A 26,627-nucleotide genomic window follows, 5' to 3' on the forward strand; every position below is an offset into this window, starting at 1 on the left:
GTAGTTATGGAGGCGGGTCGACTCTACCTAGGGAAGCACATGCCAAGTCAGGGATGGGCCACGTGTCCTAGTGGCTACCACACACTCTGACTCAGATGGTTCTGCAGAATGTGCATGGGTGTGGCTGTCAACTACAGCCGGACAGCAAGGAGGGCCAAGGTGCACAGCCACAGTCCTAGGTGGAGGGATGTGGGTGCTCATACAGCTTTGTGTGTTGGAAGTTTTTAGTAATGAATATTACTAAATAATAATAATGGGCCCTCCCACAGCTTCCTTCTCACCAGAGTGTGGGCTCTGAAATGCTGCTTTGGGGTCTTAGCTCCCCGTCCCCCTTGCTGGTTCCTCCCCTACTCCTTCCTCCTCACTCTTAGGACCTGCCCTCCCCCAGGGCCTGGCTCACATGTCACCTTCTCCATGCTGAAGTCCCACCCACAACCCACTCGCCTGCCCTTCCCTGCTGCCTTTCTCCATGACTCATCATTTCTAGGAAATCAAATAATCACTGTCCTTTGTCTGCTCCTCTCCAGAACATAAGCTCTGCAGAGTCAAGCATTTCTGCCTGCCTTCATCCACTGCCGTATGCTCAAGCTGAACACATGTCATATACTAGCAACTAATGATGTTGGTGGGGGTATGGAGAAATAGATAGGTGGATGGGTGAATGGATGGATGGATGAGTAGAATGAACTTATTTGCTTTGTATCCTGAGCATCTAACCTAATATCTAGCATAAATTGAATAAATGGAGAGGTGAATGACGACGTTCTTCATTTCTTCATAATAAGAAATTATCTGCTGCCCCATTGTTGTAGGCTCTTTAAGGTTACAGTCTAGAATATTTTGAAATAATTAATTTTCTGATGCATTGTAACTCGTTATCCTGTTTATAGGTTAACAGTGAGGATATTTGCCTCCTGTGCTGGAGCATGAACACCAAGGACACTAACGCATCCTGTCTTCCAGGTGGCAGAGCGAGCACTGTATTACTGGAATAATGAATACATTATGAGTTTAATTAGTGACAATGCAGCAAAGATTCTGCCCATCATGTTTCCATCCTTGTACCGCAACTCAAAGACCCATTGGAACAAGTAAGAAAGAATGGGCTCTCTCTCTTTCCTGCATATTTTTAAATGTTTATGTTTTTCTGTTACTGCAATAAGAATGTAAATCCAAATTTTAATATCAGTTTAAAATTATGTTGATTTTTTTGAGGTTTTTAAGTTACACATGTAGAGTGTCTGCATTGGCTTTTGTTTTGCTTCCTTACTCCTATTTCAAGCCAAAACAGAGGACCCTGTGTCTGCACCCTGCTGGTTTCAGTAGCTGCACCTTCCACACATTTCCTGAGTGCCCCCAGGGGAGTTGAAGGTCACTGCAGAGCTTGGGCTCAGTGCTGTGAGAAGCACAGGGGCCAACCTGCTGACAGACCCCCTGGAGCCCCTCTGTGAGACCGGGAGCCATCCTGCTGTGGTCACTGCCTGGAGGGCCAGAGGGAAGAGCAGGCATCTTTAACACACCTGAGGAACTGAGAATATCTACTTCTCTCCTTCATCTTTTCACTTAATGAAGGTGAAGAAATGGAGTCTCCCAGTGACAGCCTTCTGAGACCTTAAAAGGAAACTATCCATGTGGGTGCTGCATTAGGATTAATACTGAACTTAATACTCGTGTTATTCAAATAAATGTGGGTACCAGAGTTTTTCTTTCTCCATCTTTTTTTCTTTTTGTGTTATCATAAATTAGAATTTAAATCAGGGCCACGCACAGTGGCACACACCTGTAATCCCAATGACTCAGGTGTACTGCTATAATCCCAGCCACTCAGCAGACTGAGGCAAGAGGATCACAAATTCAAGGCCAGCCTGGGCAATGTAGTGAGACCCTATATCAAAAATTGAAAGGGCCTGGGATACAGACAGCTTCAAGCTGTACACCTGGGTTCAATCCCCAGTACAAAAAAAAAAAAAAAAAAAGAAAGAATTTAAAGCAATAAGGGCAGAGCTGTGATAGCTAGATTCCTGCTTGTCCTGTAGACAGGAAAGCAAACTGGAAGGGACCACACACGATCCTGTAGTCCTAAAGCTGGTCAGCAGCTCCCTGGCTCCAGTGTGGTCTCCTAACCCGCAGTGTCTGCCATGTAGTGCTCCTACTTCCCATGGCCAACCCTCTGCGGAGCTCTGTCCTGCCCACTTGAGGCTGCAGGCCACATGGCTTCTTTCCCAGAGTAAGCCCAGGGCAGCAGGCTTGCTCTGTGTTTTTCTGCCTGACACTCTGGGGCAGCAGGGGCCATCCAGGTGGTGAGCAGAGAGCAGGCAGGTCAGAAGCAAGCTCCACCTGGGCAAGGTGAACCTCTAGGTCTTCCCCAGCCACGTTTCCTCAACTGAAAAATAGAGAAAATACTGACACTCACCACATTGTTTTGCTGTTTAAGGTAATGCCTGTATATATTAAGTGTTTGTTTTGTGGCCCCCTTTGCCTGCTTGAAGACTTCCTAAAGCCAATATACATAAAATGCCTGGCATGAACAGGCCTCCAGTGCATGTGGCCCTAGCTTTGCAGTTGCAGGTTTAGCCAGGTGCGGGCCTCCTGTCATGGGAGTTGTAGTGTTGAACCCAGGGGTATTTTCCCCACTTTACCACTCGTCACATCACCAGCCCTTTTTATTTTTATTTTGAAACAGGACTCACTGAGTCACTGAAGCTAGTCTCAGACTTGAGACCTTCCTGTCTCAGCCTCCCAAGCCCCTGGGGTGGCAGCATCCTTCATCCAGTCCAGCAGGATAGTGACTTCCAGTGACCTTTGTTTTGAAGCACTTAGGGTTTTTACTGAGCACAGCGGGTGATGGCAGAGCCCCAGTCTGGCCATACTCCTGCACATGTGTGCAGCATGACGCCAGAGCAAAGCTGGTGGCTCCATCCTGCTTTTGCAAAGAAGGAAGCATTTTCTAAGATAAAGGAGTTTCATTATGAAGATTAAAAAGTGGTTATGGTTTGGCACTCAGTCCCCTTCATTTTGTTTGCTATTTTATTGCTGCTCACAACTGTGGGTCAGTGGTGCTCTGCTGGGCAGTTTCCTTGCTCTTCTCAGGGCTCTGCATAGATTCAGCGACAGCTGGGCCCCTCCTCCTCCATGTGCATCAGGCCAGAGAGCTAAGCTTTGATCGAGCTCTTTTATGGTCTGCTTCCACATTATTTTTGGTTTTCTTTTTTTTTTTTTTAAGAGTGGGAGAGAGAGAGAGAGAGAATTTTTTTTTTTAATATCTATTTTTTAATTCTCGGCGGACACAACATCTTTGTTTGTATGTGGTGCTGAGGATCGAACCCGGGCCGCACGCATGCCAGGCGAGCGCGCTACCGCTTGAGCCACATCCCCAGCCCGTTTTTTTTTTTTTTTTTTTTTTTTTTAATATTTATTTATTTATTTTTTAGTTTTCGGCAGGCACAACATCTTTGTTTGTACGTGGTGCTGAGGATCGAACCCGGGCCGCACGCATGCCAGGCGAGCGCGCTACCGCTTGAGCCACATCCCCAGCCCCAGTTTTCTTTTTGTTATTTGTTGACTTTGAGGTTTCTTTTTGTTTTATTTATTGTTATTTGGGGGCAGGGTTGCAGTGCCTGAAATTAAACCCAGGACCTCATACGTGCTTAGGCAAGTGCTGTACCACTGAGCCACACCCCAGCTCCTGGCATCGTTAAAATTATCCTCAATGAATAAGATTGAAAGGAAACTGACATTTATAGACATTTACTTCTGTATTGTATTGTCTTCATTATATTTCTTGGGGTTTCAACATTTTTAAATCAGTTTCCAAGCAAGATGGCTTTGGCTGCTTGTAGCCAGGTGGTGAGCTGAGTGGCCTGTGTGGGGGGCTCCTAGACTGAGTAGCAGACCCCAGGACAGATGGGAGTCAGACCACAGGTCTCCCCTGTTGAGGACTAGGAAGATGGGAGTGGGACTGTTGAAGTCCACAGTAGCCTGAGAAGTCTGAAAGAGGAAAGTGGGGAGGGAGAATGACCCAAAGGTCCAATGTTGCGTCTCACTGTGTAATCTTCTATGCAGGACGATACATGGCTTGATATACAATGCCCTGAAACTCTTCATGGAAATGAACCAAAAATTGTTTGATGACTGCACACAACAGTTTAAAGCAGAGAAACTGAAGTAAGTTGTTCCTTTTGCAAGTTGCTGTTTCCAGGGTTCTGGAATAATACTGAATAAGCCTCCACCATTGTTCCATTCTAAAAAAGTCGTTCTTAGCTTTAGATCAGTACTGGTCCTCTCATATGTGGAAAGCAAACTAAAAGTTAGTTAAGGTGAGTTATTTTCAAGGAAAACAGGTTAAAAAGTTGGCCGTCCTCCCTTCTGTGGTTAGTCAGTCATCTTTGCAGATGAGAGTGTGTATGTGATCAGGAATCTAGCATTTGGGGTGGCTGTCAGGTGTAGTCATTTGTCATGCTTATAAGGCAGGAATTAGAATCGCATCCTGAAGGGTTTATGAGAGAGCAAGAACCCACACTTCAGCATAGCTTTTTCTAATTAATCATCTCCATAACGTGGGCATCCTCAGGAACCTTCTGTCCTTGACAAAGTTAGGGTTCTGCTTTTGTGCCTTTGAGAACTTCAGAGCTCACATCTGCCCAGGGACAGCCTGGGTGACAAGGTGCTCTATCCCTAGGCCAAGCTCAAAATCATGTGGTTGGTTAGTAATTGAAAGTCACTCTTCAGAGTCGAGTGCAGACTGTTGGCAGATTTTATTCTTTGCTTGGCACTTAAAACTGGCTAGGGTAGATAAACTTTGAATTTCTGTAATTCACATTACAAAATGTCTGTGTGGCCAACTTATTCATTCTTTAGACAAATGTGTGAGTGTAACATGTACTGCAGACTCTGTTTTAGTTTCTAACAATACGGCCGTGAATACAACAAATGAAATCATTGCTGTGACAGAATTTGTATTTTGCGTAAAGAAAGTAAAAGAGAACAAAATACAAAAAAAGTGAAGTATAAGGTATGTGAGATGACAGCAAAATAAAGGCACCAGGCCATAAGGAGGCACAGTGACCCTCTTCCAGCCTTCCAGCCTGTGCTCCTCCTTATCTGAGGGCTGAGGTTGCATGCAGGTAGGGAGTTTCTAAGCATCATGGCTTCTCTAGTGGCACATCCTCCCTTCAGGGAATCAGTACTCTGAAAAAGGCCTTCAAGCTCCTCCTAGTACATTTTTCTGCATTTGAAAAAAAAAAAAAAAGTAGACAAATTCATTGTCTTCCAGAAGGTCTTATGATTCTTAACAGCAAAATCAGACAAGAAGCCAGGTCTCCTGGCTCCCAGGACTATTCCCTGGTGACCCATCAGTACTGGAATGCCGACTCTTGCCAGCTTGCTTCCTTCCAATCTGTGATGGAGTCTGGTTCTCAGTGAATGAGTAAGCTCCTCATTAGAGTAGTCTAGGTCCTCTGAAGAAGCACCTGACCCCAAGAATGCGAATATCACACTTGAATGAGTGAAGAATTTAAATTCTCAGACTTATTAAATTTTTAGCATTTTTCATTGTTTAATCTTCTAAATCTCAGCCAGTTTTTAATTTCATTGTTCACATTATGCACCTCTTGAGAAGCACTGTGAGGCGTGTGGACTAAGACCCAAATAACAAGAAGAAACAGTGGTGTCACGGCTCTCTCCCTGCTTTCCCTCCTGTGTGTCGTCTTCAGTATCAACCATCTCTAATACAAATAATGTTTTACTATTTTTCAGAGAGAAGCTAAAAATGAAAGAGCGAGAAGAAGCATGGGTTAAAATAGAAAATCTAGCCAAAGCGAATCCCCAGGTACTAAAAAAGAGAGTAACATGAAAATGTCAAGGGTGTTGCTTGACTGCCTTATCAGATAGGGGCGTGGCTGGGCATGGGAATTGGCTCTCACCGACATTGTATGTGGAAGTGTCTGCAATAAAGGAATAATTTTCACCTTCATGACCCTCCTCTTGTACAAGTACTTATTTTGCCCCATAACGTTTTACCACAGAAATGACATTTTTCTACTTTTAAAAGAAGATATCAATCTTATGAAACATACTGTGGTAAAAAGAAAATCAGGATACAGCCTCTACTCCAGGATGTGGTTTGTTTTCTCATATGTCTTATGTGCAATAGCTCAAACCATGTTTCCCTTTTTTTTTTTAATATTAAATTAATTCTAGAAGTAAGAAAATTGAATTGAAATAGATACAGTGGGAAGATGATGTCCTCTTTCCTGAAATAAGATTTCTATAAGCTTGGTATTTTGTTGTTAAAAATTAACCAAATTCTGCCTTTTAGCACTAACCCTCCTCTTACCCCAGCCAGGAGCCATGCGCTGGTGTCTTCGGAACCCCCCAGTCCAGCATTGTCTCCTGCAGCATCAGCCCCTGGGTGGGCTCCAGGGCTGCTGTGGTCCTGGAGGTGCTCACAGTCATTGCCTTTGGGTTTGGCGTGCACTAGTCTAAGTAATTGGCAAGAGGTGGCTGTAAATGGTCCCCCTTGCCCTCTGCCTTTCTGTATAACAGTGCCACTTAATGAAAATCACTAGGAACTCCTAGGCCATCTCAATTCCCCAAAGAAAATACCTTATTAAACAATGTATTTCTTTTGGTGAGGAAGATACATGATCATTCTCTAAATTGGGATGTAGGTTTTTAACTCTTGACATTTGATACAGGAATATAAAGTTTGCAGTAGGTATTTTACCTATATAAAAACAAGTTGACCTATATTCCCTTTGATAAAACTGTAATCAAGAGACAGCAAACCATGGGAAACTGAATGACATTCTCAGTCATGTGTCCTTGATTCTACCTAAACCAGTAGCCAGCATTTTTCTAAAAGTATTTTATCCACGTTCTTACAGAGAAAAATGCTCTTTTGAGACTACTTTGAGAAACTTAACTGAGGTAGATAACTGTAGTTATCTGCTTTAGTAAATAGAGTTTATGTTCCAAGTGAAATTCAGTAAGTCTGGGGCAAGTTTAGGTGGTTCAACCCTGCCTGGTGTATGCCCTGAGAGCCTCAATTTGTTCTGAAGGGCCCCGGCTGAAGGAGTGTGGACAGGTGTTCACACCATCCAAATCAGCAGCCTTGAAAAACTTGCAAAATATGTATGAATCAGAGCATCTGGTTGTTTTGTTGTTGTTTGTTTGTTTTGCTTTGCTTTACCTGGAATATAGAAATAACCCATTGAACAAGCTGCATAAAACTTTTGTGTTGCAAATGAAGATCCTGTGGCTGCGCCAGCGTAGTGGCCTGTGTGCTCTGCTGAGCTGTGCTGCTGCAGGGGAGGCCTCAGCACTCCCTTCCCCAGTTTGCTCGGGTGGCTTGCTTATTTCCTTGGTTCCTGTTGACACTGTGACAATCACTAACAGTGCCGAGTTTGGCCTTAGCACTCTGGTGATCTCCCTGTTCCTCCATCCTCACCCCCCATCTCTGTGTGACCCATCATGAGTCCCTCGTGCATGCCTTAGCTCCATGACATTGTCTCCAAGTGGAAAATACTTCATGAGCTAAATGTCAGAACTGAAAATGCAGCCTCAGAACTCACTTTTCAGTGAGAAAAAGCCTTCCTAAACGCGGGTCGCTGCCTGACTCGCGGCGCGGTAGAGTCTGGTGGATAACACAGTATGTGTCTTATTTCTCTAAGAAAGATGGTTGGGTTTTGAAGCTCGATTCCTTCTCGATCTGCCTTGGTGAGAGTTGGTTTGCTGGCTTCACTTTCTGAAGGTAGATCCTGTCATTCACAATCTGCTCGCTCTCCCTGGTGCTCACCTCCATGTTTCACAAACCAGGATCTTATCCCCTCAGACAACATGGAGCACCTGGCTGACAGGGCTTTGGAGCTATTGCACCTCCGGAGTTTTATCCCGTTGTCTTAGCAGTTGTGGTAGCTTCACTGGAGTTTCTTTTTTTTTTTTTTTTTTTTTTTTTAAAGATAGAGTGAGAGAGGGAGAGAGGGAGAGAGAGAGAGAGAATTTTCAATATTTATTTTTTAGTTTTCGGTGGACACAACATCTTTGTTTGTATGTGGTGCTGAGGATCGAACCCGGGCCGCACGCATGCCAGGCGAGCGTGCTACCGCTTGAGCCACATCCCCAGCCCCCACTGGAGTTTCTTAACGTCGCACATGATTTAACTTTTGAAATCCTAAAACACTGAAGACTTCTAATTTAAATGTGCTTCTCCTAAGCCCCAAGAGAGGTCAGTGCCTTCTAACCACTCACATCCCTGGCTTTGGTGGGAACCGTGTATATGAAGGGAGTACTTCTGTGTACTTCAGGTGTGGCCGTGCGAGCGTCTGGGCTGGCGCCTCTGCTAATAGAGGCTCCAGTGGGTCGTGTGTGGAGGCCAGCACTCCCTGTGAGCCACCACGCACTGTGGTGTCTGGTGTGCTACAAGCCTTGTGCAGTGTCCCTGAGCTCCTTTCCATCTGATGCCAGGAGGGCGAGAGCCTGTGCTGAGCACTGGTTGCTGGCACGTTCCACAGAAAGCACTGGCTGTTTTTCTCAGAGAAGCCAAATATTGAAAGGTTGGTTTAAAAACAGTCCCTGGCACATCTCATGACTGCTGCAGTGGTTTCTGCTTCTCGGTCTCCCCACCTAATGGTGAACTCCTTGAACACAAGGTGGGAATTCCCAGGTAGATGGAGCTGAGAGCAGAACACAGCCCTGGTGTCATGGAGACTGTGGTCCATTAAGGGAGCCAGTTGGACACAGCTTACACACTTTTGAGTGATGTGCCAGAGATAGTTGACGTCTTCAAAGAAACCCTGAAAGAAACAAGGCAGGTGTGGACAGGCCACAGCTGCGGGCCCAGGGCACCAGGAGCAATCACAGGGCAAGTAAGGGACCCACTTGCATTGGCACCCAAAATTGTACAGATGTGAAAGGGCCAGGACGGACTGAGTGGCCCAGGCAGAATTGTAGTTTTGGAAGCTTCTCTGGTGACAGCAGGAACAGAGTGCCAGGAGGAAGCAGGCCCAGAGAGGAACTTGGAATGTGTAGAAAGGGTGCTCACGGCATAGCAGGTGACATGAGGGGCAGGGGGCACTGAGCGGACCAGGGACTCATTGGTAGTAGAAGAAAGAATCTGAGCCCAGGGTGTGGCTCTAGCAAGGTAGCCGCTGATTTTCAAAGACTGTTGGAGAGACGTGGACAGCCAAGGGGCCCATACTTGAGAGGACTAGACCATGGATGGACAGGGAGGACTGAAGGCCATGGGGTGTGAGATCCTTAGAAATGGTAAGCGACTGTCATCCAAGGAATAGGCAGAGAAAGGGGGACCTAAGACGGGCCTCAGAGGGAGGAGAGAAGCCAGGAAGGAAGGACTGTGTCACAGAAACCGGGGGGAAGGCTCCAGGGGATGACTGTTGGTACTTCGTGCCACAAAGAGCCCCTGTAAGGTGAAGCCAGATGTGGGATGGCATCCAAGAGGTAGCCCTCGTACCAGCAGCTCCAGGCTAGAGGCTGGGGCCCGGATGGACAGTGGCCTAAGGTCAAGCCTTGGACAAGCTACTGTGTCCCTTCCCACCTCAGTCCCTCCAGCATTCATGTCACCCATTGCCTCTCAGCTCCAGGAAAGCCTGAGCCTGGACCCGCCTGCCGCAGACACAGACTCCCCTCTCCCCTCTCCCTGCCTCACAGGGAGAGTAGATGCCACACGCTAATCAGCCATGCTTCCACAGCCTCGGGCCGGGAACACCAGACCCGCAGGCTGGGTACCGCTAGGGGCAGCTGCCAGCAGTTCCACCTGCTCAGCCCCCCCCCCCCCAGAACACAGGAGGGTAGGGGAGGGAGTCGGGGCCTGCAGCTGAGTTGAGGGGCCCCCAGCACTCCCGCAGCTCCATGGCAGATTGGCAGTGCAAAGGAGGCTGCGTTTGTTTTGGTAGCAAGAAAGACACTGGGGGAGAAGGTCTAAGCTAAACTTAGGAAAAGCCAACAAAGTGAGTGGAAGGGAGATGGCTTGAGGTCCCCTGCAGTGGTGCGTGCAGGGAGGAGGACTGAGGTCAGCAGACTGTGCACAGATAGGAGGTGGGGGGAGGTGTCTGCTGGAACAGCCTGTCTGCCCCTCTGTGGTGGCCCTTATGGAATCAGTGTCAGAGACTGTAGGCTGGGTGTGGGCTGGCTGTCCATCAGACACAAGAGACCTAGGATGGGTGTGGAAGTGACCTTGGGTCTAGCAGGAGGCCACCCATGGCCTGGACTACAGGAGGTTGAACAGCTTTGTGGTGTGCAGCAGGCACCAGGGCCCAGGGGGAGGGCAGCAGGGAAGACATGTCCCCTGTCAATTGAGACCCTGGAGCACAGAACCCAGCGCCTAACAGAGAGTGATTCCACACTTTGCATTGCAGTATGCAGTGTATAGTCCAGCCAGCACCGTGAGCTTGCCAGTTGCCATGGAGACAGATGGGCCTCTGTTTGAAGATGTGCAGATGCTGAGAAAGACAGTGACGGAGGAGGCTCATCAGGTAACAGTGCCCTGAGCACTGAGCTCAGCAGGGAAGCGCCCACTACAGATTTGCTTAAGAAATGAGAGTCATAGCCAGGTGGATCCAGCCACTCAGGAGGCTGAGGCAGGAGGATCACAAGTTCAAGGCCAACCTGGGCAACTTAACGAGATCCTGTTTCAAAATAAAAAATAAAAAGGGCTGGGGTGTGGCCCCTGAATTCATTCTCCAGTACCAAAAAAAAAAAAAAAAAGAAAGAAATGTGTGTGATTTTAGTAGGTATCATGATATATACATCAGGGCCTTCTGTTTAAGCCAAACTTATAAGTTAAATTTTGGTAATCTTTTTTTTAAATACCTTTATTTTTATTTGTTTTTATTTTTATGTGGTGCTGAGGATCGAACCCAGCACCCCACACATGCTAGGCAAGCACTCTACTGCTGAGCCATAACCTCAGCCCCAAATTTTGGTAATCTTTCAGGAAACATTTTATCCATAGGTCTTAGTGATCGAATTATATTAACTTGAGCAAAACCAGAATCTTTGCAGTAATATCTGGCCACTGCTTTCCCTTTCCCCCTCTGGCTTCTGCTCTGGCCCAGAGATGTTCCCTTTCAGTTCTTCATAACAGGGTACTAACCCCACCCCCACTCAGGACACCAGGCCAGGGCTCTGCCAGGTACACGTCTGGTAATACCCACAGCCCGATGGCTTCTTTTCCACTGTGGGAATAAACATTGTGATCACCTCTAATCCAAAGAGGGCCTCTTACCACTAAGTTGGGAACATACACAGCCTCAAGAGCAGCCCACTGAGCACCTGCTTGGGTCTGAGGAGCCTTGTGCCACTGTGCTCCCTGACATAGTGTCGGCAGGATGTCCTAATGGACTTGAGGACTGCAGCTCCAGGCTCTTTGACCTGTGAGACAGTTCCTGAAGACAGCCGGCACTAGAAGCTCACAGGTGAAAGGAGTGGCTGGAGTGACCCCTGCTGCATACTGTTCACTGTGCACATGGCTCGTCAGTGCCCGTGTCATTCAAGGCTCAATTAAGTCATCGGTTGCCATTTTGATGTTAGAGTTTGTCAGAAACCAAGCAGCAGGCCCCCGGACACTTATGTGCAGAAGCTTGGAACGAAATCAGAATGTTACCTATTTTGGTTCATTTCCCACAAAACAGGGTGTTTTACAGACAGCCCAACACCCCATGCTTATCCCCACAGCAGCATGAAGCCCCATGAGACACGAGCACTTGAAAGGGGCCCAGGATTAGGTGTAAAGACAGCAGCGCTCCAAGGCTTAGTGTGTAAAGGGGGGTGCGACATCCCATTCATGATTTTTTCTTTTCACTCATGGTTTTTATTATTGATCATGTGTTGAAATGATTACATTTTTGATATGTTGGGTTAAATAAAATATAATGTTGAGATTAATGGGACCCATTTCTCTGTACTGTGGCTACTAAAGGGCTTGAAGGTGCAGGCATGGCTGGAGCTGTGCTTCAGCTGGACAGCTGCAGCCCTGGCTCCCACTAATGGGCTCTGAAAAGAGAGAGCCTTTTTCTTGCCCAATTAGACCCTCTACTTAGTTTCAAGTCCAAAATAGGTGAACAAGTACTTCTTTCAGCTCACCAGAGCTTGAAAGTACCGTTAACACAGTAGGAGCTCCGCTACCACTCCCTGGACGCAGGAACTAGTTTTGCGTCTGATGCAGGTGTGTTTCGTCCTTCCCTCAGTGATTAATCTCACCAGTGAGTAGTTTTCATCAAAAACGTGAAAACCCATATATTTGATTCTGTCTGTGGAGTGTACATTTCCCTCCTTGGTCTTTTTTTTTAATTTGGAAAAAAAATCAAGGAAACGTTTTATTATTACCATTTGAGTTTACAGCTTTGAGTTTGCCAAAGGCAGGCCAGCCAGCCCCCTCACCTGCAGACCCTCAGAAGGAAATCATAATGCTGTCTGTGGGAAACCTGCATGGGAATTTGTAACCTCGTGGGTTTTGTTTTGTTTTGTTTGATTTTTTGTAGTTGCAGATGGACAAAATGCCTTTATTGTATATCTGTATGTATTTATTATGTATTTTATATACTGAGGGTCAAACCCAGTACCTTACACATGCAAGGCAAGTGCTCTACCACTGAGCTACAATCCCAGCCCCTCGGGTCATTTTTAAAACACTTGGGCCATACAGAATCAAAAGGAAATTGATGATTTAGGAACAATACTTCACACAATAAATATTTGAGGGTTGAAGGAAGTTTTCTTCTTGGTACATCCTTCAACTTAAGACAGAATCAAAACTAGAAACAGTCATAAACTTGCCTGAATGTAATGAAGCTAAGACATATTTACAGTTTATGTCCTACTCTATAGTAGACCAAGAGCCTGGTTCAGAACACAGACCAAAATAGCATCTGGAGTGAAAGTGCTCTTGAGAGTGGGCTCTGGTGTCGGCAGGAGCCCCGCTGGCTGCTGGGTCCTGCTGTTCCAGGAGGGCCCCAGGCGATGGGCCAGGCCTGCAATCCGAGGCAGTCTAGTCTCAGTGGAGGCCCAGACAGGAGTTTCTGGGAAATGGCCAGGGCACTTTGGTGTCCTTGCTGGCTTTCGTGGTCCTCGATACTAGAGGGATAGCTGAGTCTCCCTGGCCTTTCCTGGGTCTCATTCCCAGGTCAGAAGACTCAGATGCCCCGGGGATAAGTCTGTTCTACCCACATTCTTGTGTTCTCAACTAGAATCCCAGCAGGCTTTTTTTTTTTTTCCTCCCTTCCCCTTCCTTAAGCAGTTGACAAACTGACTCTAAAATCCCTGTGGGAACACAGAGGACCCAGAGTAGACAGACAGACTGAAAAAAAAAAAAAAGAGAGAATGGAGGACCACCACCACCCAGCGCCCAGCCTTATCATAGCTTTCTATGTGCTAATTGATTCAGTGAATCCATTAAATTCAGTCGAATCTCATCCTATAGATGAAGGTACTTATGAAGTGTGGAATCTTAGGTATGATATTTGAAATGATAGAGTCATAATTTGAAAATGTTTGGAACCATCTTCCTGAAATTCTCTGAAGCACTGTTATAGCAAGGAGGAGTTACAAAGGTACAGGAAAGGGCATGTGCACAGTTTGGTGACCAAATTGACATAAGAAGTTACACTGAAAATTAATGGTTGGGTTTTTTAATAGAGTAATTTGAATATTTTCAGTGCCCCTTTGAGTTTATTTTCAGCTATTTTTCCAAAACAATTCCACGTTTCTTTAAGCTGATTTGAATGCTGGGTTAGGACAGGGAGGGAGGCAAGTGAGGTACGCAGAAGACCATCACACTAAGGGAGACACTCGGTTTGATCTTTATGGAGAAATTCAATGATGTATTTGCCTGTCAGAGCCATTATCTGACTTTTCTTTGAGAAACTCATGCAAACCTATACAGAATATGCAAAGAAAACTAGTAAGTTTCTCATGAATGACAATGATACAGAGGCTTAAAATGTTTGCAATTCTCATTTTTGACAGTTGGTCGGGAGGAAATCAATGTCAACCACGCAAGTAAGGAAGGTGTAGAGACTAAGGTAGGCAGTACAGGTATTTGCTGTTAAATATGTAGAGTATGCTTAATAAGGCTTTTATCTACAAAAAGATTTGACAAACTAACATCGTGTACATGAAGTATTTTCCCTTTTCCGTGTCATTCCAGCCTGTGATGGTCAAGACAAAGCTAAAGAAATTTAGTCCCTTAAGAAATTTTGATCAGTCCTACCCTAAATTAAGTAGTAAAGTTTAAACCCATGCCTCTATGAAAGGAAGAAAATTTTCAAAATGGTGTGCACCCAGCCTTCGTACCCACACCACATACCATTTAGTTCTCCTGGCACACCAGAGCAGAGGCCACGGAGATGCCCCACCAGAGCTTTCCCACCTGCCCCGTCCTCCTGCCCATGCCAGCATGCTTGCCTGCACGTGTCTCCACCAGGACCACCACGTCGCACATCTCATTTCTTCTCACCTCCTGCGTCTCTCATTTTCCCCTTGTGGTTTCTAAAGTCATCCTCTGCTTCCTTTGTGGATCTGAAATACATGTGCAGAAAGGCCCAGGTGTGTTCGTCAGCTCTTTGTCCTTCCAGAAGCTCTGGGGTCAAGTGGGTTGTCAGTTTGCCTCACTGGTTCTAGCTGCAAGTGTTTTGACGATTGCCTTCCTCTGTTAAAATGTGTCTTCTCTTTGCCTTTTTTAACAATAATTACATAGTTTACGATTGCCTTCCTCTGTTAAAATGTGTCTTCTCTTAGAAGTGCCTTTTTCAACAATAATCACATACTTTATGTGCATAAAACTCTTGGTTTTTGCTTTGCTTTATTTTATGTACAGATCAACATATAATGGGCATAAAATTCAGGGTAGAATTTCACCTTTGAGTTTCTGATGGGTTGAGGCAAACCTGCTTTACAAAGCTAGAATGTTCTCACAGGTACACTGAGTGGTGACACAGTTCTAGGGGGACATGACCTTCACCATCTCCTGATGTAGCTCTCCTAACACCATCTCACACTAGCCCCAGGGGAAAAAGACAAAAGTCTTGCCTTCCCATGATGAATTTAATGTTCAGGTAACATTTTTAGAAGTAATTCTAAAATGATATCACACCAGGTTCCTTCTAGACCTTGACGTCATTGCTGTTTCATAGATAGATTTGCAGAGAACTCTGTTAGAAGCTACTTGGCTCTGCAGAATGGTGGCCTTTTCCCTTATAACCGTGCAGGCCCTCAAATCTCCAAAAGCAAAAAGAGGCATATTCTACACACCAGGCTGAAGTCAGTTTATCTGGGAACTCTGAGAAGTTGTCATTCTTTTTGTTGTGAGATTAACTTTAAACAGCTTTTTTCTAGTAGATGCACCACAGAAGTAACTTACTTGGATACTGTCTATTTTTTGATGGAGACACTGAACAGAAAGGGAGGCAATTCTGGTTAGGGAATTCCTATCCGACATAGTTGCTATCTAATTGGCAATCTTCCAGCATATGCATTGCATTGGGCTGGTGTAGATGGTTTCTTGTTTTGTTTCAAGGCCCAGGTATTATACAGCAGTGGTCCTCCTTTAGAACTGAATTCTCACAGAAGTAGATGCTTTGATACATGAATGCTCCAAGTCAGGCTCCCTTCCTTTGCAGACAGTTCTAAACCCTTCTGCAAAAATGGCATTCATTTAACTTTTAAAAGAGTAAAACCAACATTTTCTGAACTTCAGAAAGAGAATGGAATACAGAGGAGAGTCTTTTGGTTTTTACCCTTAATATCTGGAACGTTTATGTAAATAAATACGGTTTTTCTAAATGCTAGAGGTGCTTTTTTTTTTACCCCATGTCCCATTTAATGCCTATTCTCTTAAATCTTTTTAAATTTGATAGTAGATTTCATGTGTGTGTGTGTGTGTGTGTGTGTACATATACTTTTAGTTGCCAGTGGACCTCTACTTTATTTAATTTCCCTCCAAAGGGAATTTCTCATCTGGAGTCCGTCTGTAATGGACACAGTCATGAAGTGGCTTTGGTAGCACTTTATGAACTAGACAGGTATTCACTAGGGTGGGTGAATTCTACAAAGCCAGCCCCGCACCATTTCCCCATGCTGCTTGTCATATTGTTTTCATCAGACAAGATGTTTTTTGGGAATGACCACAAGAAGAACTATGCCCTGTCCCCGAAGCCAAGAGCCTTGGCAATGGGAGGTACACATAGGCCCCATGATTCTTCTTTGAATTCTAACTTGGAAGTGAGCTGCTGCTTGGGTGGCTTAGTTTATAGCCAACTCCATTGCATTTTTGATTGCAGGCACAGAAAGATCTGAAGAAGGACCGTCCTCTTGCGCGCCGCAAGTCCGAGCTGCCTCAGGACCCCCACACCAAGAAAGCCTTGGACGCCCACTGCAGAGCTGATGAGCTGGTCTCCCAGGACGGGCGCTAGCCAGGCCAGCAGCCGCCACGCCAGTGCACTTCTGGGTTCTGTAGAAAATCCACACTGTCTGTGCCATACCAATCAGTTACTCAAGGCAAAGCTTCCTCCACCCGTTCTGTAGGCAAAGGCGCTCGCCTGCCTCAGCTCAAGATTAGGAGTTCAAACAATGGTGGCTTCTCAGACCTGCTGGCCAGCCGGGCTGATTACGGTGTCCTCACAGCGTCATCCCCACCCCTGCGTAGCCTAGGTCAGACTGACAGTCCGAGCTGTAGGAAAGCACCCTGGTCATCATCTTCATGTTCTGCCCACACAGAATCAGGGAGCCTTTAAAATAGGCGCTCCTGTGATGATGTTTTCAAATTAAAGGAATACTTTTAAAGGTATCACCTGTTTTTTGAGACTTTGACCTCTGCAATTGTTTCCACCTGATGGTTAGGCCAGCAGTTTTTGTTTGCTTATTCTCACAGAAATGGCTCTTGCTTTCACGTCCTAACAGCCTACTGGGAGAGTGACACGACAATCCTCCGCCGCGGGCACCTCTGGGCGTTCCTTTTCTTTGGTCAGCGGCATGTACACCCTGTCCTCCTCGTATGTCTACTGAAAGCCATATTCCCAAGCCTGTGGGACAGCACCAGGATTCCAGGGGTGAGCTCATACAAGAAGTTTATTTCAAAAGAGCTTTCTCGTGTCTACCTTAACTGGAATTGAAATTTTAAAATTATGTGTTCGTATTTTTATTTGCAGAATCAGTTTTTCACCTATTTACACATTGTTGCCCTTCAACAAGGCTCTCAAATTAATAGAATCATATTGTCTAGGAGTCCCACATTCTGTAGAGAGTTAGGATGAGACCCATTTGAGTTAAGCCTGCTCTTGGCCCAGTGCAGACGGCAGCGCCTTTGGCGTTAAGTAACACAGTGGTCAGTGTGGCCAGCCCACTGCTGTGACATGGTCCTCAGAGCCCAGAGGAAGCACCAGTCACGGTGGCGCTGGGTGAGCCTCCTCTGGGGAAGAGCACACATCACATCACCAAGGAAAGGACAGTGTCTGAGTTTCCATCGGTCTTCAATGCTGCTGTGTGTTCCCCAGACTTCTTGCATGGAGTACACTTTTGTCTAGATGGAACAGCACGAGAAGGAGAACCTTTGACTTAGTGCTTTGTCTCTTCTTTATTTCTCTCAGGGTGGCCAGTATTTTGACTTGTTTATCCTGCTTGAAAGCTACTTGAGATGTGTGCTGCTCTTCTAAACAGTGGCTCTAGTTTTTTTGTTTGTTTGTTTTGTTTTTGTCTCTGGCATATATAACTTAACGTTAACTGTCTTGATGCATAAGATAAGAGATAAAGTGTGGCTTCTTTTAGGATCTGTTTTTTTAATCGTGGTCTCTGGTATCCATGGAAAGACTGTGGAAATTAGACATGGGTCCTGTGTGGCTGCAGTGCCTGCTGCCCGGGTTCCTTTACGCCCACTGACAACGCTGATGTCCTGGTGTCTTGAGGGAAAATCATCTGGGGGAGGGGATTCCTCATGTTGAGAGCAAGCACAGCATGAAAGGAAAAGATGGCCCCAGCCGAAAGTGGACAGGTCAGTCCACTTGGCGAGAATACTTCCTGAAAAACTTGACAAATATCTATCCATTTTACCATTATGAAATCTATAATTTAAAAAAAAAAAAAAAGTTTAGATGCCTTCTCCTTTTGAGGGAAAAAGGGTGCTTTTATTGTATAAAGCAACGTCCTACATATTTTGATATACCATTGTTTGAACTTCTGTCTTTAGCTGATAGGTTCACACATCCCTTATCTTGGATGTTTGGTATGTTTGAGAGAAAGGTTTCTGGGAAGACTCTCCTTCTGCCCTAGGGAAAAAGCAAAATATCATTGTCTGGCTGATTGTGTAAAGCTCAATGTGTAAGAACATCTTTTGGTCTAGGTTTTATTTTGGCTCTTTATTGAAGACAAACATTCACCAATGGGGGGGGGGGGGTGAGAAAAACTAATTTTATTTGACAAGAGTATTACTTAATATTTTGGCCTATGGAAGTTTCCCTAGTTAGTACTCGGATTCCCTGTGCTAATTGTTCAACTTATATATTATAAATTATATAGAGACACTGTTTATTCTGTACCAAACTGATTTCAGAAGTACTGCGTTGAAAATAAACTGGTGACTGTTTTTCTTCATAAAGCTCCGCGTGGCATCTTCACTCTCCACAACGCACCTGTGCACCAGAAGTGTCCTGGTCCGAGTGTCTGTTCCGTGTGGCTGTAGTATGGCTTCCTTTTAATATTGTACATACATTGTATCTTTGTTTTATGGTAATAAGTAATAAAAATGTAGACTTCATATTTTGTACAAAATGTCCTATGTACAGAATAAAAAAGTTCATAGAAACAGCAAAAGTAGGTAAGTGGCACAATTATTTTTCTTTAGAAAATATCTGTAACTTTATGCTTTAGTGAAATGTTAAGTACCTACATATTTTTTAACATTTTGTAATTCCAAACTTTTTTGTTTTGACATTGTTTATGAAGATAAACTTCATACACTTGCCATTTAATATGCTCTTTTACCTAATTTTAAAAATCTCTAAAAACGGTGTATTATATGGACTAAATAAAGAACATGTGAATTTTATTGCTCATCATGAAACTAAATCTGGCCGTGGCCTTGGGCAGCCTGGTTCTGAGGCTGTCAGGCTGCTGTCAGGTGCAGGGACGGCACTGCAGGGACGCTGGCCTGAGGCTGGGAAGCTGTCCCTGGCGCAGCCCCACAGGGTCCCCCAACGCCAGCTCCCATGCACGCTTTCCAGAGCTGATCCCCACACTGATGACGCACCTCTTTAAGGGAAAGGCAGAAGTGACTGCATAGACATCTCTCGTTTATTGAGGAGGCAAATGTAAATCAGAATGCAACCTATAGAAATTGAATTCTTTCCAGTTCTGGGTTTTCAGAAATTTGTGAAGAAATTAAGCAATTAGATGGAGAACTAGAGCAGAACTGGTGAAGACAAGTTTGGAGCCTGGTTAACCGGCCTCGTCCTCTGCAGACAGATCGCCATCCTCACTGACATGGTTTCTGAAGCCCGCAGGAACAGTGCCAGGGTGAGGTGGCATTTCCTCTAGGCATTCAGGAAACTCCCTTCTACTGGCTTGAGCCCAGTCCATGTGCCTGGGGTGGGTGACCCTTGCCCTGGAGTTCCTCACCTACCGTCTGGTCTTCCCTATTCAGTGGCTTCTCCCAGGACCAGGTGTTCACTGCGGCCAAGCCCCAGGCAGAGAGGCCTTGGGCTGCCCCAAGTTCTTGGGCCTAAGTAGCAGTGAGTTGGGTATTTTGGAAACCACCGGTACCCCAGCCCACCAGGAGCAGGTCAGAAGACCGAGTAGATCTGGGGCTGCGACTGAGACCAGAGGGTCACCCTCTGTGTCTCCTCTTCTTCATGTGGGAGAAGCTGTCCTGTCAAGTAGCACACATGGCAGGATCCCTGTGAGGGCCGACTGGACAGGAGCATGCTCGAGTGCTTTGCAGCAAGCAGCCCCGATGCAGGTCTGCCCTGGTGCTCGGTCCCCTTCATGGGAATTGGCATCACCCAGTCAGCAGGGAACACAGGGAAGGCTGCCTTCTCTTCAGCTTGTATCAGGACCCATCACAGGCACCTCATGTCCCTGACTGGTTTACTTAATTTTCAGAACTCTCCTGAGTATTTGCCACACATACCATCATTCACAAATGAGACAAGCACATAAAGGTTAAGTCACTTGCCCAAGGTCACACAGCACTGGGTAGAACTAGGTTTTGACCCAGGCAGCGTGGCCCTGGGGCGCAAGCCCCTGGCCACCCTGTTAGTGGGTAGAAACGCCCTCTACATAGACCACACAGGTGGCAGTGACACAAGTGAGGCCCCCATCTCTGTCACCATCGTGCCAGACTGTAGATGCACCCAAGTGGGCAGTGTGATGAGAACTCTAGGCAAAGGCTCCATGTCTGGTCTCCACTGGGTCACGCTGTGGGAAACCCCTAAGGTGAACAGGTGGAGGGCCCCCCATCAGCTCTGTTCACAGCCGTGTTGCCCATCCAAACCCTACACTGCGCCCACTGGGAAATCTGCCTGAAACTGTCGAGGGACAGCATGGACTCGGGAGCATGTGGGCAGTGCACTACTTCTAGAACCAGAAGAATGCGGAAGTCCAGCCTAGTGGTGCACGCCCGTCTAAAGAAGCCACTGTTGTCATGTAAATTTTAATTTTATAGCATTTTAACTTCTAAAAAACTCTGTGTTTTAATGAGCGTTTTCACTGCTATGACTTAAAGACTCAACCAGAACAATTGTAGAGGAGGAAAAGTTTATTTAAGGGATCACGGCTTCAGAGGTCTTAGTCCATATATAGTCAGCTCCATCATGGAGGAAGAGTGTGACAGAGGGAAGCAGCTCACATGGTGATCGGAAAACAGAGACTCCACTTGCCAGATACAAATACATAGCCAGAGCCATGCCCCCAATTCCCACCTCCTCCAGCCACACCCCACCACCTCAGCTACTAGTCAGTTAATCCCTATCAGGGGATTAATTCACTGATTGGGTTAAGACTCAACCCAATCACTTCTCCTCTGAACCTTCTTGTACTATCTCACATGTGAGCTTTTGGGGGATGCCTCACATCCAAACCATAACACTCTGAAAATATACAAAATTTCAGCACTTTAGAGACCAATACATGAACCTCTATTCTCATAACTTTGTTATGAACATCAATCTATAGAGTTAAATAGAAATGTAGCTCTTAAATGGTTTCTCACAAGATTTGATGGGAAAAATGGGTTCTATTACCAAAAAGTATGAAATCCACGAACCATAATTTAAGCCTTTTTTTTTTTTTTTTTTTTCCTCACAAGAGAAGAAGCCATTCTATACCTTGATGGGATGGGGCAGGTCAAAAACGAGGAAGGAATCATCTTTCTCTGTCCCTAGGTTTCCTGATTGTATCCAGCTCAGGGTCAAGTTAGCCTGCTTTGTTTACTTGTATGGCAGTTTTACAACTATACCACTAAATATAGGCCATGCTGAGCTGAGTATTATGGTTTGTGTATTTTTTTAAAATACATATTTTTAGTTATTGATGACCTTTATTTATTTATTTATATGCAATGCTGAGAATTGGACCCAGTGCCTCACATTTTAGGCAACTGCTCTACACTGAGCCCCAGGCCCAATTTAAAGGAAGATGTGTAACAAGTTGGTTGCTAGTCCACCCAAGAGTTTTTTTTCCTGTAGTAAAAGCAGCCAGTAACAGCCAGATACTGTGGTGGACATTCAGCACCATGTGATTGGAAAATGGCAACGGAGGAACAGCAAGGAGCTGCAGGAAAGCAAGTGGCCCCTCAGTGCGCCTTCTGCAGCCACTGAGTAGCCTCCTCAGCTCTCCATGGTGACACATCAGTCATCTGTCTTCAGAACACACCTTAGAGGAGTCTGCCTCCGAGGATTTGCAGGTTGGAAGGCACCGTGCAGCCAGTGTCTGCACCCCTGTTGGTGTCTGTGCTGAGCCTCCTGCTCAATCCTTTCCTGCAGGATTCTCTCCAGGAGCCCCGAGTTCCACCCTGTGGGGTGTTATGAGCCACAGCTTCCACTCCAGCTTGAGGCAAACAACAGACTTTGGTGCCCTTCATCACAGGCTTCCATTAGTGCTGAGAAGTCTGTTGAAAGTGGGTCCCCAACCAGGTGAGCCCCTCAGAGTGGGCACGCTGCCTGAAGGTTAAAGCCAGAGCAGGGTCTCCAACTGCTCCTCCTTTGGCAACTCCTGCAAACCAAAACCTTGAGCCCCACAGAGCCCACCCAATCCCACTGCCCTGTGATTGCATCAAGTGACTGGTCTTAAGCTGAAAGTAAGGACTCTTGTGTAAACTACTGAATGGATCCAGACCACTTTTTTTTTTCCCTGAAGTTCATATGATTCCATGGTGAATTTCTTTGCTGTGAAATCTAGAGTTTTCTTCTTTCAGAATGGTTTATCTTGGGTTTCAAAAAGACATGTTATGAAACCCTCCATGTAGAATGAAATATCTGTTAAGCTCCCGAAGCTTCTCAAGAGCAGGTTGGTGTGAGGCCCACATGCCTGGCAGATGCCACCCGCACCAGGAGCCCGCTCTGCGCCCAGGCGTTACAGACTGCGGTGTTGCTGTTGCAAAGTTCAGGAAGTCCCACCCTCCCTCAGGCTCAAGAACTCCCAGCAGGGCTCACCAAGGTTAGTAAAGCTATCTACTCACTGTTAACACTTGTGACACGGAAAGGACACATTCAGGTCAACAGGAAGAGAGGCACAGGGCAGGGGACTTGGAGCTCAGGGCTGCTAGTTGTCCTCTGCCAGCAATATGCCAAGACCACACACTTGGCATACTGCCAACCTGGGATGCTCGCCTGCACCTCAGTGCACATGGTTGTACTGGGATTAATCGTGTTTCCATGCTAGCCTCAGTGTCCAGCCCCTCCAGATGTCGAGCCTCTGCCCTGCGGCCCAAGACCCCCACCATAAACCACAGTGTTAGCAGGAGCATCCCACATGGCCCAAGGCCCCCTGTAGACAAAACACTCTAACCAGGCAGGATGTCCCCAGGGCACAGTGGCTACCTGGGGAGATGGGGACTCGGGTCAGCCCATCTGGGGAAAGCTAATCCACTACCAAGGAGCCCTCCTCGCCAGAAAAGGAGCTGGAGCACAGGTCCATGAACCTGGCCAAGCAGATGATAGACAGGAGCAATACAGGGAGGCCAGGGTCCTCACGCCAACCTCCACAACCCGAAGCTCTTCCCACTGCCAGCCAGGGGCAGCCAGCAGGAGAACTTCTAAGCTCGAGTGTGAGGCCAGCCCTCCAGTTTACCTGGAAAGGAGAGGAGCAGCAGAGCCTGGGGATGTGGCCTCTCAGCTTTGTAATTTTTGTTTCTTCCTGCTTATTTCTAAACATCCAGGAACAAAAGCTAATAAATGAGTGGGCACAGGATGGCCAGTTCCAAAGCCAGCAGGGCAGTCATCGCCACCTATGAAAAGCTCTGGCCTCCATTATCTTCGGATGATCTCTCTGTTTGTTACTTAGGTTGACAGAAGGCAGAGCCGTGAACGTCTGTCTTCAGTTCTCACCACCACAGAAAACTGACCCCTCCCCACGTCCAGACATAGAACAAACAGGAGACTTGGAGCAGAACCTAAGTGGCCAGGCACATCCTACAGCTACAGACGAAACTCAAAACAGATAACACTGCTCGCCAAATCCACCTGCAGCATTTATGAAAACTGGTCATATACCAGGCCACAAAAATCCAAAATTCCAGAACAATACAGCAGCACTCTGACTGCAGTAAAACTGAAAGTTAAGAGGGAAAAAAAAAGGTAAGGTTCTTTCACCTGAACATTTTTAAGCCACAAAAAAAAAAGACTCTAAGATGAAAAGGGGAGGAGGAGGAAGGAGTTTTTTGTTTGTTTGGTTTTGTTTTGTACCAGGGGTTGAGCCCAGGGGTGCTTTACCACTCAGCCACATCCCCAGCCCTTTTCAGGGTCTCATTAAGTCACTCAAGACCTCACTAAGGTCCTAAAGCTGGCTTTGAATTTCCAATCCTCCAATCCTCCTGCCTCAGTCTCCTGAGTTGCTGGGATTACAGGTGTGCATCACCTCGCCTGGAGCGAGATTTCTTTTAAGGAATTGGCTCATGCATTAGGGAAGCTGGCAAGTCAAAACCTACAGGATGGACCAGAAGGCCAGGGGCCCAAGGAAGAGCCAGCACTGCAGTTCAAGTCTGAAGGTGTTTGCTGCAGAAGTCCCTCTTGCCAAGGGGAGGTCAGGCTTAATCTATTTAGACATTTATCTGATTGGATATGACCCACCCACGTGGAGTGTAATCTGCTTTTCTTAATATCAACTGATTTACGAGTTACAATCATCCTGCAATGCACTAGCCCTTTCCCCTGAAGAGGATGCAAAGTCCTTGGGTGGTTTTTATTCTTCTTGACATCCCATAACTAAAATGCTATGATGCAAAGTTAACAATATAAATGCTATGATATAAAGTCAGTATATCTATGTTACACGATAAGGATTAAGAAAAAATAAAGATTACATATACTTATGTACATGAATATGTATATATGTACACAAACATAACAAAATTAAAAAGAAATATTCATGGGCTGGGGTTGTGGCTCAGCAGTAGAGTACCTAGCATGGGTGAGGCCCTGGGTTCAATCCTCAGCACCACATAAAAATAAACTAACTAAAGATATTGTGTCCAACTACAACTAAAAAATAAAAATATTTTTTTTAAAAAAGAGGGGCTGGGGTTGTGGCTCAGTGGTAGAGTGTTTGCCTCCCACGTGTGAGGCATTGTGTTCGATCCTTAGCACCACATAAAAATAAATAAGCAAAATAAAAGTATTAAAAAAACACATTTGTCTTTTAAAAAAAAGAAAGAAAGAAAAGAAAAAGAAATAGTCATATGACAATTACATATCCCAGAAGGTTTCACAGGTAAATCTATCCAAACTTTTTTCTCAGTCCACTTCGTATTACTGTTACAAAACAGCTGAGTCTGAGTACTTTAGAAAGAAAAGATGTTTGGCTCACAATTCTGGTGACCAAAAGGTTGCTCAGCGACTTTAATTCCATCTACACCTTCATTTCCATTTTCCAAGGTCCACAGAGCATGGCACCAGCATCCTGGCAAGTGATCTGTGGCTGTGTCAAAATATGGCAGAGAGCTGGAGACGTGGCTCAGTGGTAGAGCACTTGCCTAGCCTGTGTGAGGCCCTGGGTTCCATCCTGACACCACATTCACAAGTGGCAGAGAAGGAAAACAAACGAGGCAAGTCCTAGAGGGCTTTGGGTCCAGAATCAATTTTGAGACCCCGGCACAAGGAAGGGAGAACCCGAGCAGAGGCAGATGGGTTTAGTGAGCTGATGAGACAGGGAGCCGAGGAAGGCTGAGGTGGCAGAGTGCGTGAGGTCAAATGCCTCACTGCAGAAGATACACAGGGTTCCAGAAATTCATACAGGAACGTGTAGGGTAGAGGACCCTAGGAACAGATCAAAAGCAATTTAGGGACAAAGCAATCACCAGAGAGCTGCTCACCACATGACTTCCAGAGTTCCCGGGTGTTGCCACCAGCTAGAGCAGGGGGGATTTGGTGGGTACGGACGGGGGCAGCAGTAGCAACCCACGAAATCGAGTTTCAGCAACAGCTAAACTGTCCCCAGGAAGGACACTTGTGGACCCACACCAAAGATGCAAAGGGGCCAAACTGACCTGCAGGAACTTAACTGCCTTCCAGAACAAAGCCAAACACCATTAAATGAAGGCCACGACATGGAACTCATGAAAATTCAAAAAAAGTATTAGACACGCAAAAGCCAGAATACAAGTCCCATAACCAGGGGTGTGTGTGTGTGTGTGTATTAAAAGTATATAAATCTATTTTAAAGTCAGTATCCAAAATATATATTTATAAAATATGCTTAAACGTATGAAGAAAAAACATTACGGGAACAAAGGGATAGGGAACATATTGAAATTGAAGGGCTAGCAAGAGACTCCCCACAATGAAAAACAGGCCAAAAAAATGTAAAGAGCATCACATCAGTAAGCTGTAGGGCAATTTTTGGTGGCCCGGTATACCAGAGTGGGAAGGCAGAAAATACACTGAGAAATACAGAAAATTTTGAAACTTAATGAAAGTTATAAACTCAGATCCAAGAAGGCCAATGAAGCCCAAGCACAAGAAATAAGAAGAAAACATCTCTCCCTGATTCTCCTGACCTGCCTCCCTCGTCCATTGTGATGACATTCGGCCATTGGGATGGCACACAATCATCTCCCTATTTTTAAAAAATATTTGTTTTTTAGTTATAGGTGGACACAACATCTTTATTTTTATTTTTATGTGGTATTGAGGATTGAACCCTGTGCCTCACGCATGCTAGGCAAGCGCTCTACCTCTGAGCCACAACCCCAGCCCAATCTCCATATTTTAAAGTCAGTTGCTCAGCAACTTTAATTCCATCTACACCTTCATTTCCATTTGCCAAGTAACAGCATATTCACAGGATCCAAGTATTAAGATCATGCTTAGCTCTCACACACTCCTGTTATTAGGTATAGTCATATTGGATAACAAAGCATGACCCAACTGTATGCTACCTACAAGAAACCTCATCTAAACATAAAAGAATAG

The 26,627-nt window shown here is 45.7% G+C and overlaps 1 protein-coding gene across 10 annotated transcripts in view; it reads left to right on the top strand.

Annotated features, from left to right (window-relative positions):
• Ppp2r5c (protein phosphatase 2 regulatory subunit B'gamma) overlaps positions 1–19,051 on the top strand; it is a 139,994-nt gene extending 120,943 nt beyond the window's left edge. For 4 of the 10 annotated variants that reach the window (XM_046453198.2, XM_046453199.2, XM_046453202.2 and 1 more), the window contains 5 exons: positions 964–1,091; positions 4,063–4,164; positions 5,755–5,827; positions 10,374–10,490; positions 16,293–19,051. In XM_046453198.2, coding sequence (XP_046309154.1) covers positions 964–1,091; positions 4,063–4,164; positions 5,755–5,827; positions 10,374–10,490; positions 16,293–16,424 — 552 coding nt within the window. In that variant the 3' untranslated portion in view covers positions 16,425–19,051. Of the gene's footprint in view, positions 1–963; positions 1,092–4,062; positions 4,165–5,754; positions 5,828–10,373; positions 10,497–11,101; positions 11,103–13,980; positions 14,037–16,292 lie in introns of all 10 variants that reach the window. The other 6 variants (XM_046453200.2, XM_046453203.2, XM_046453201.2 and 3 more) reach the window with 4 other exon arrangements.
• The last annotated feature ends 7,576 nt before the right edge of the window (positions 19,052–26,627 follow it).

Source organism: Marmota monax, unplaced genomic scaffold (genome assembly GCF_021218885.2).
Source record: "Marmota monax isolate L192 unplaced genomic scaffold, Marmota_monax_Labrador192_F-V1.1 WCK01_AAM20220418_F8-fsc00190, whole genome shotgun sequence".
Lineage (NCBI taxonomy): Eukaryota > Metazoa > Chordata > Mammalia > Rodentia > Sciuridae > Marmota > Marmota monax.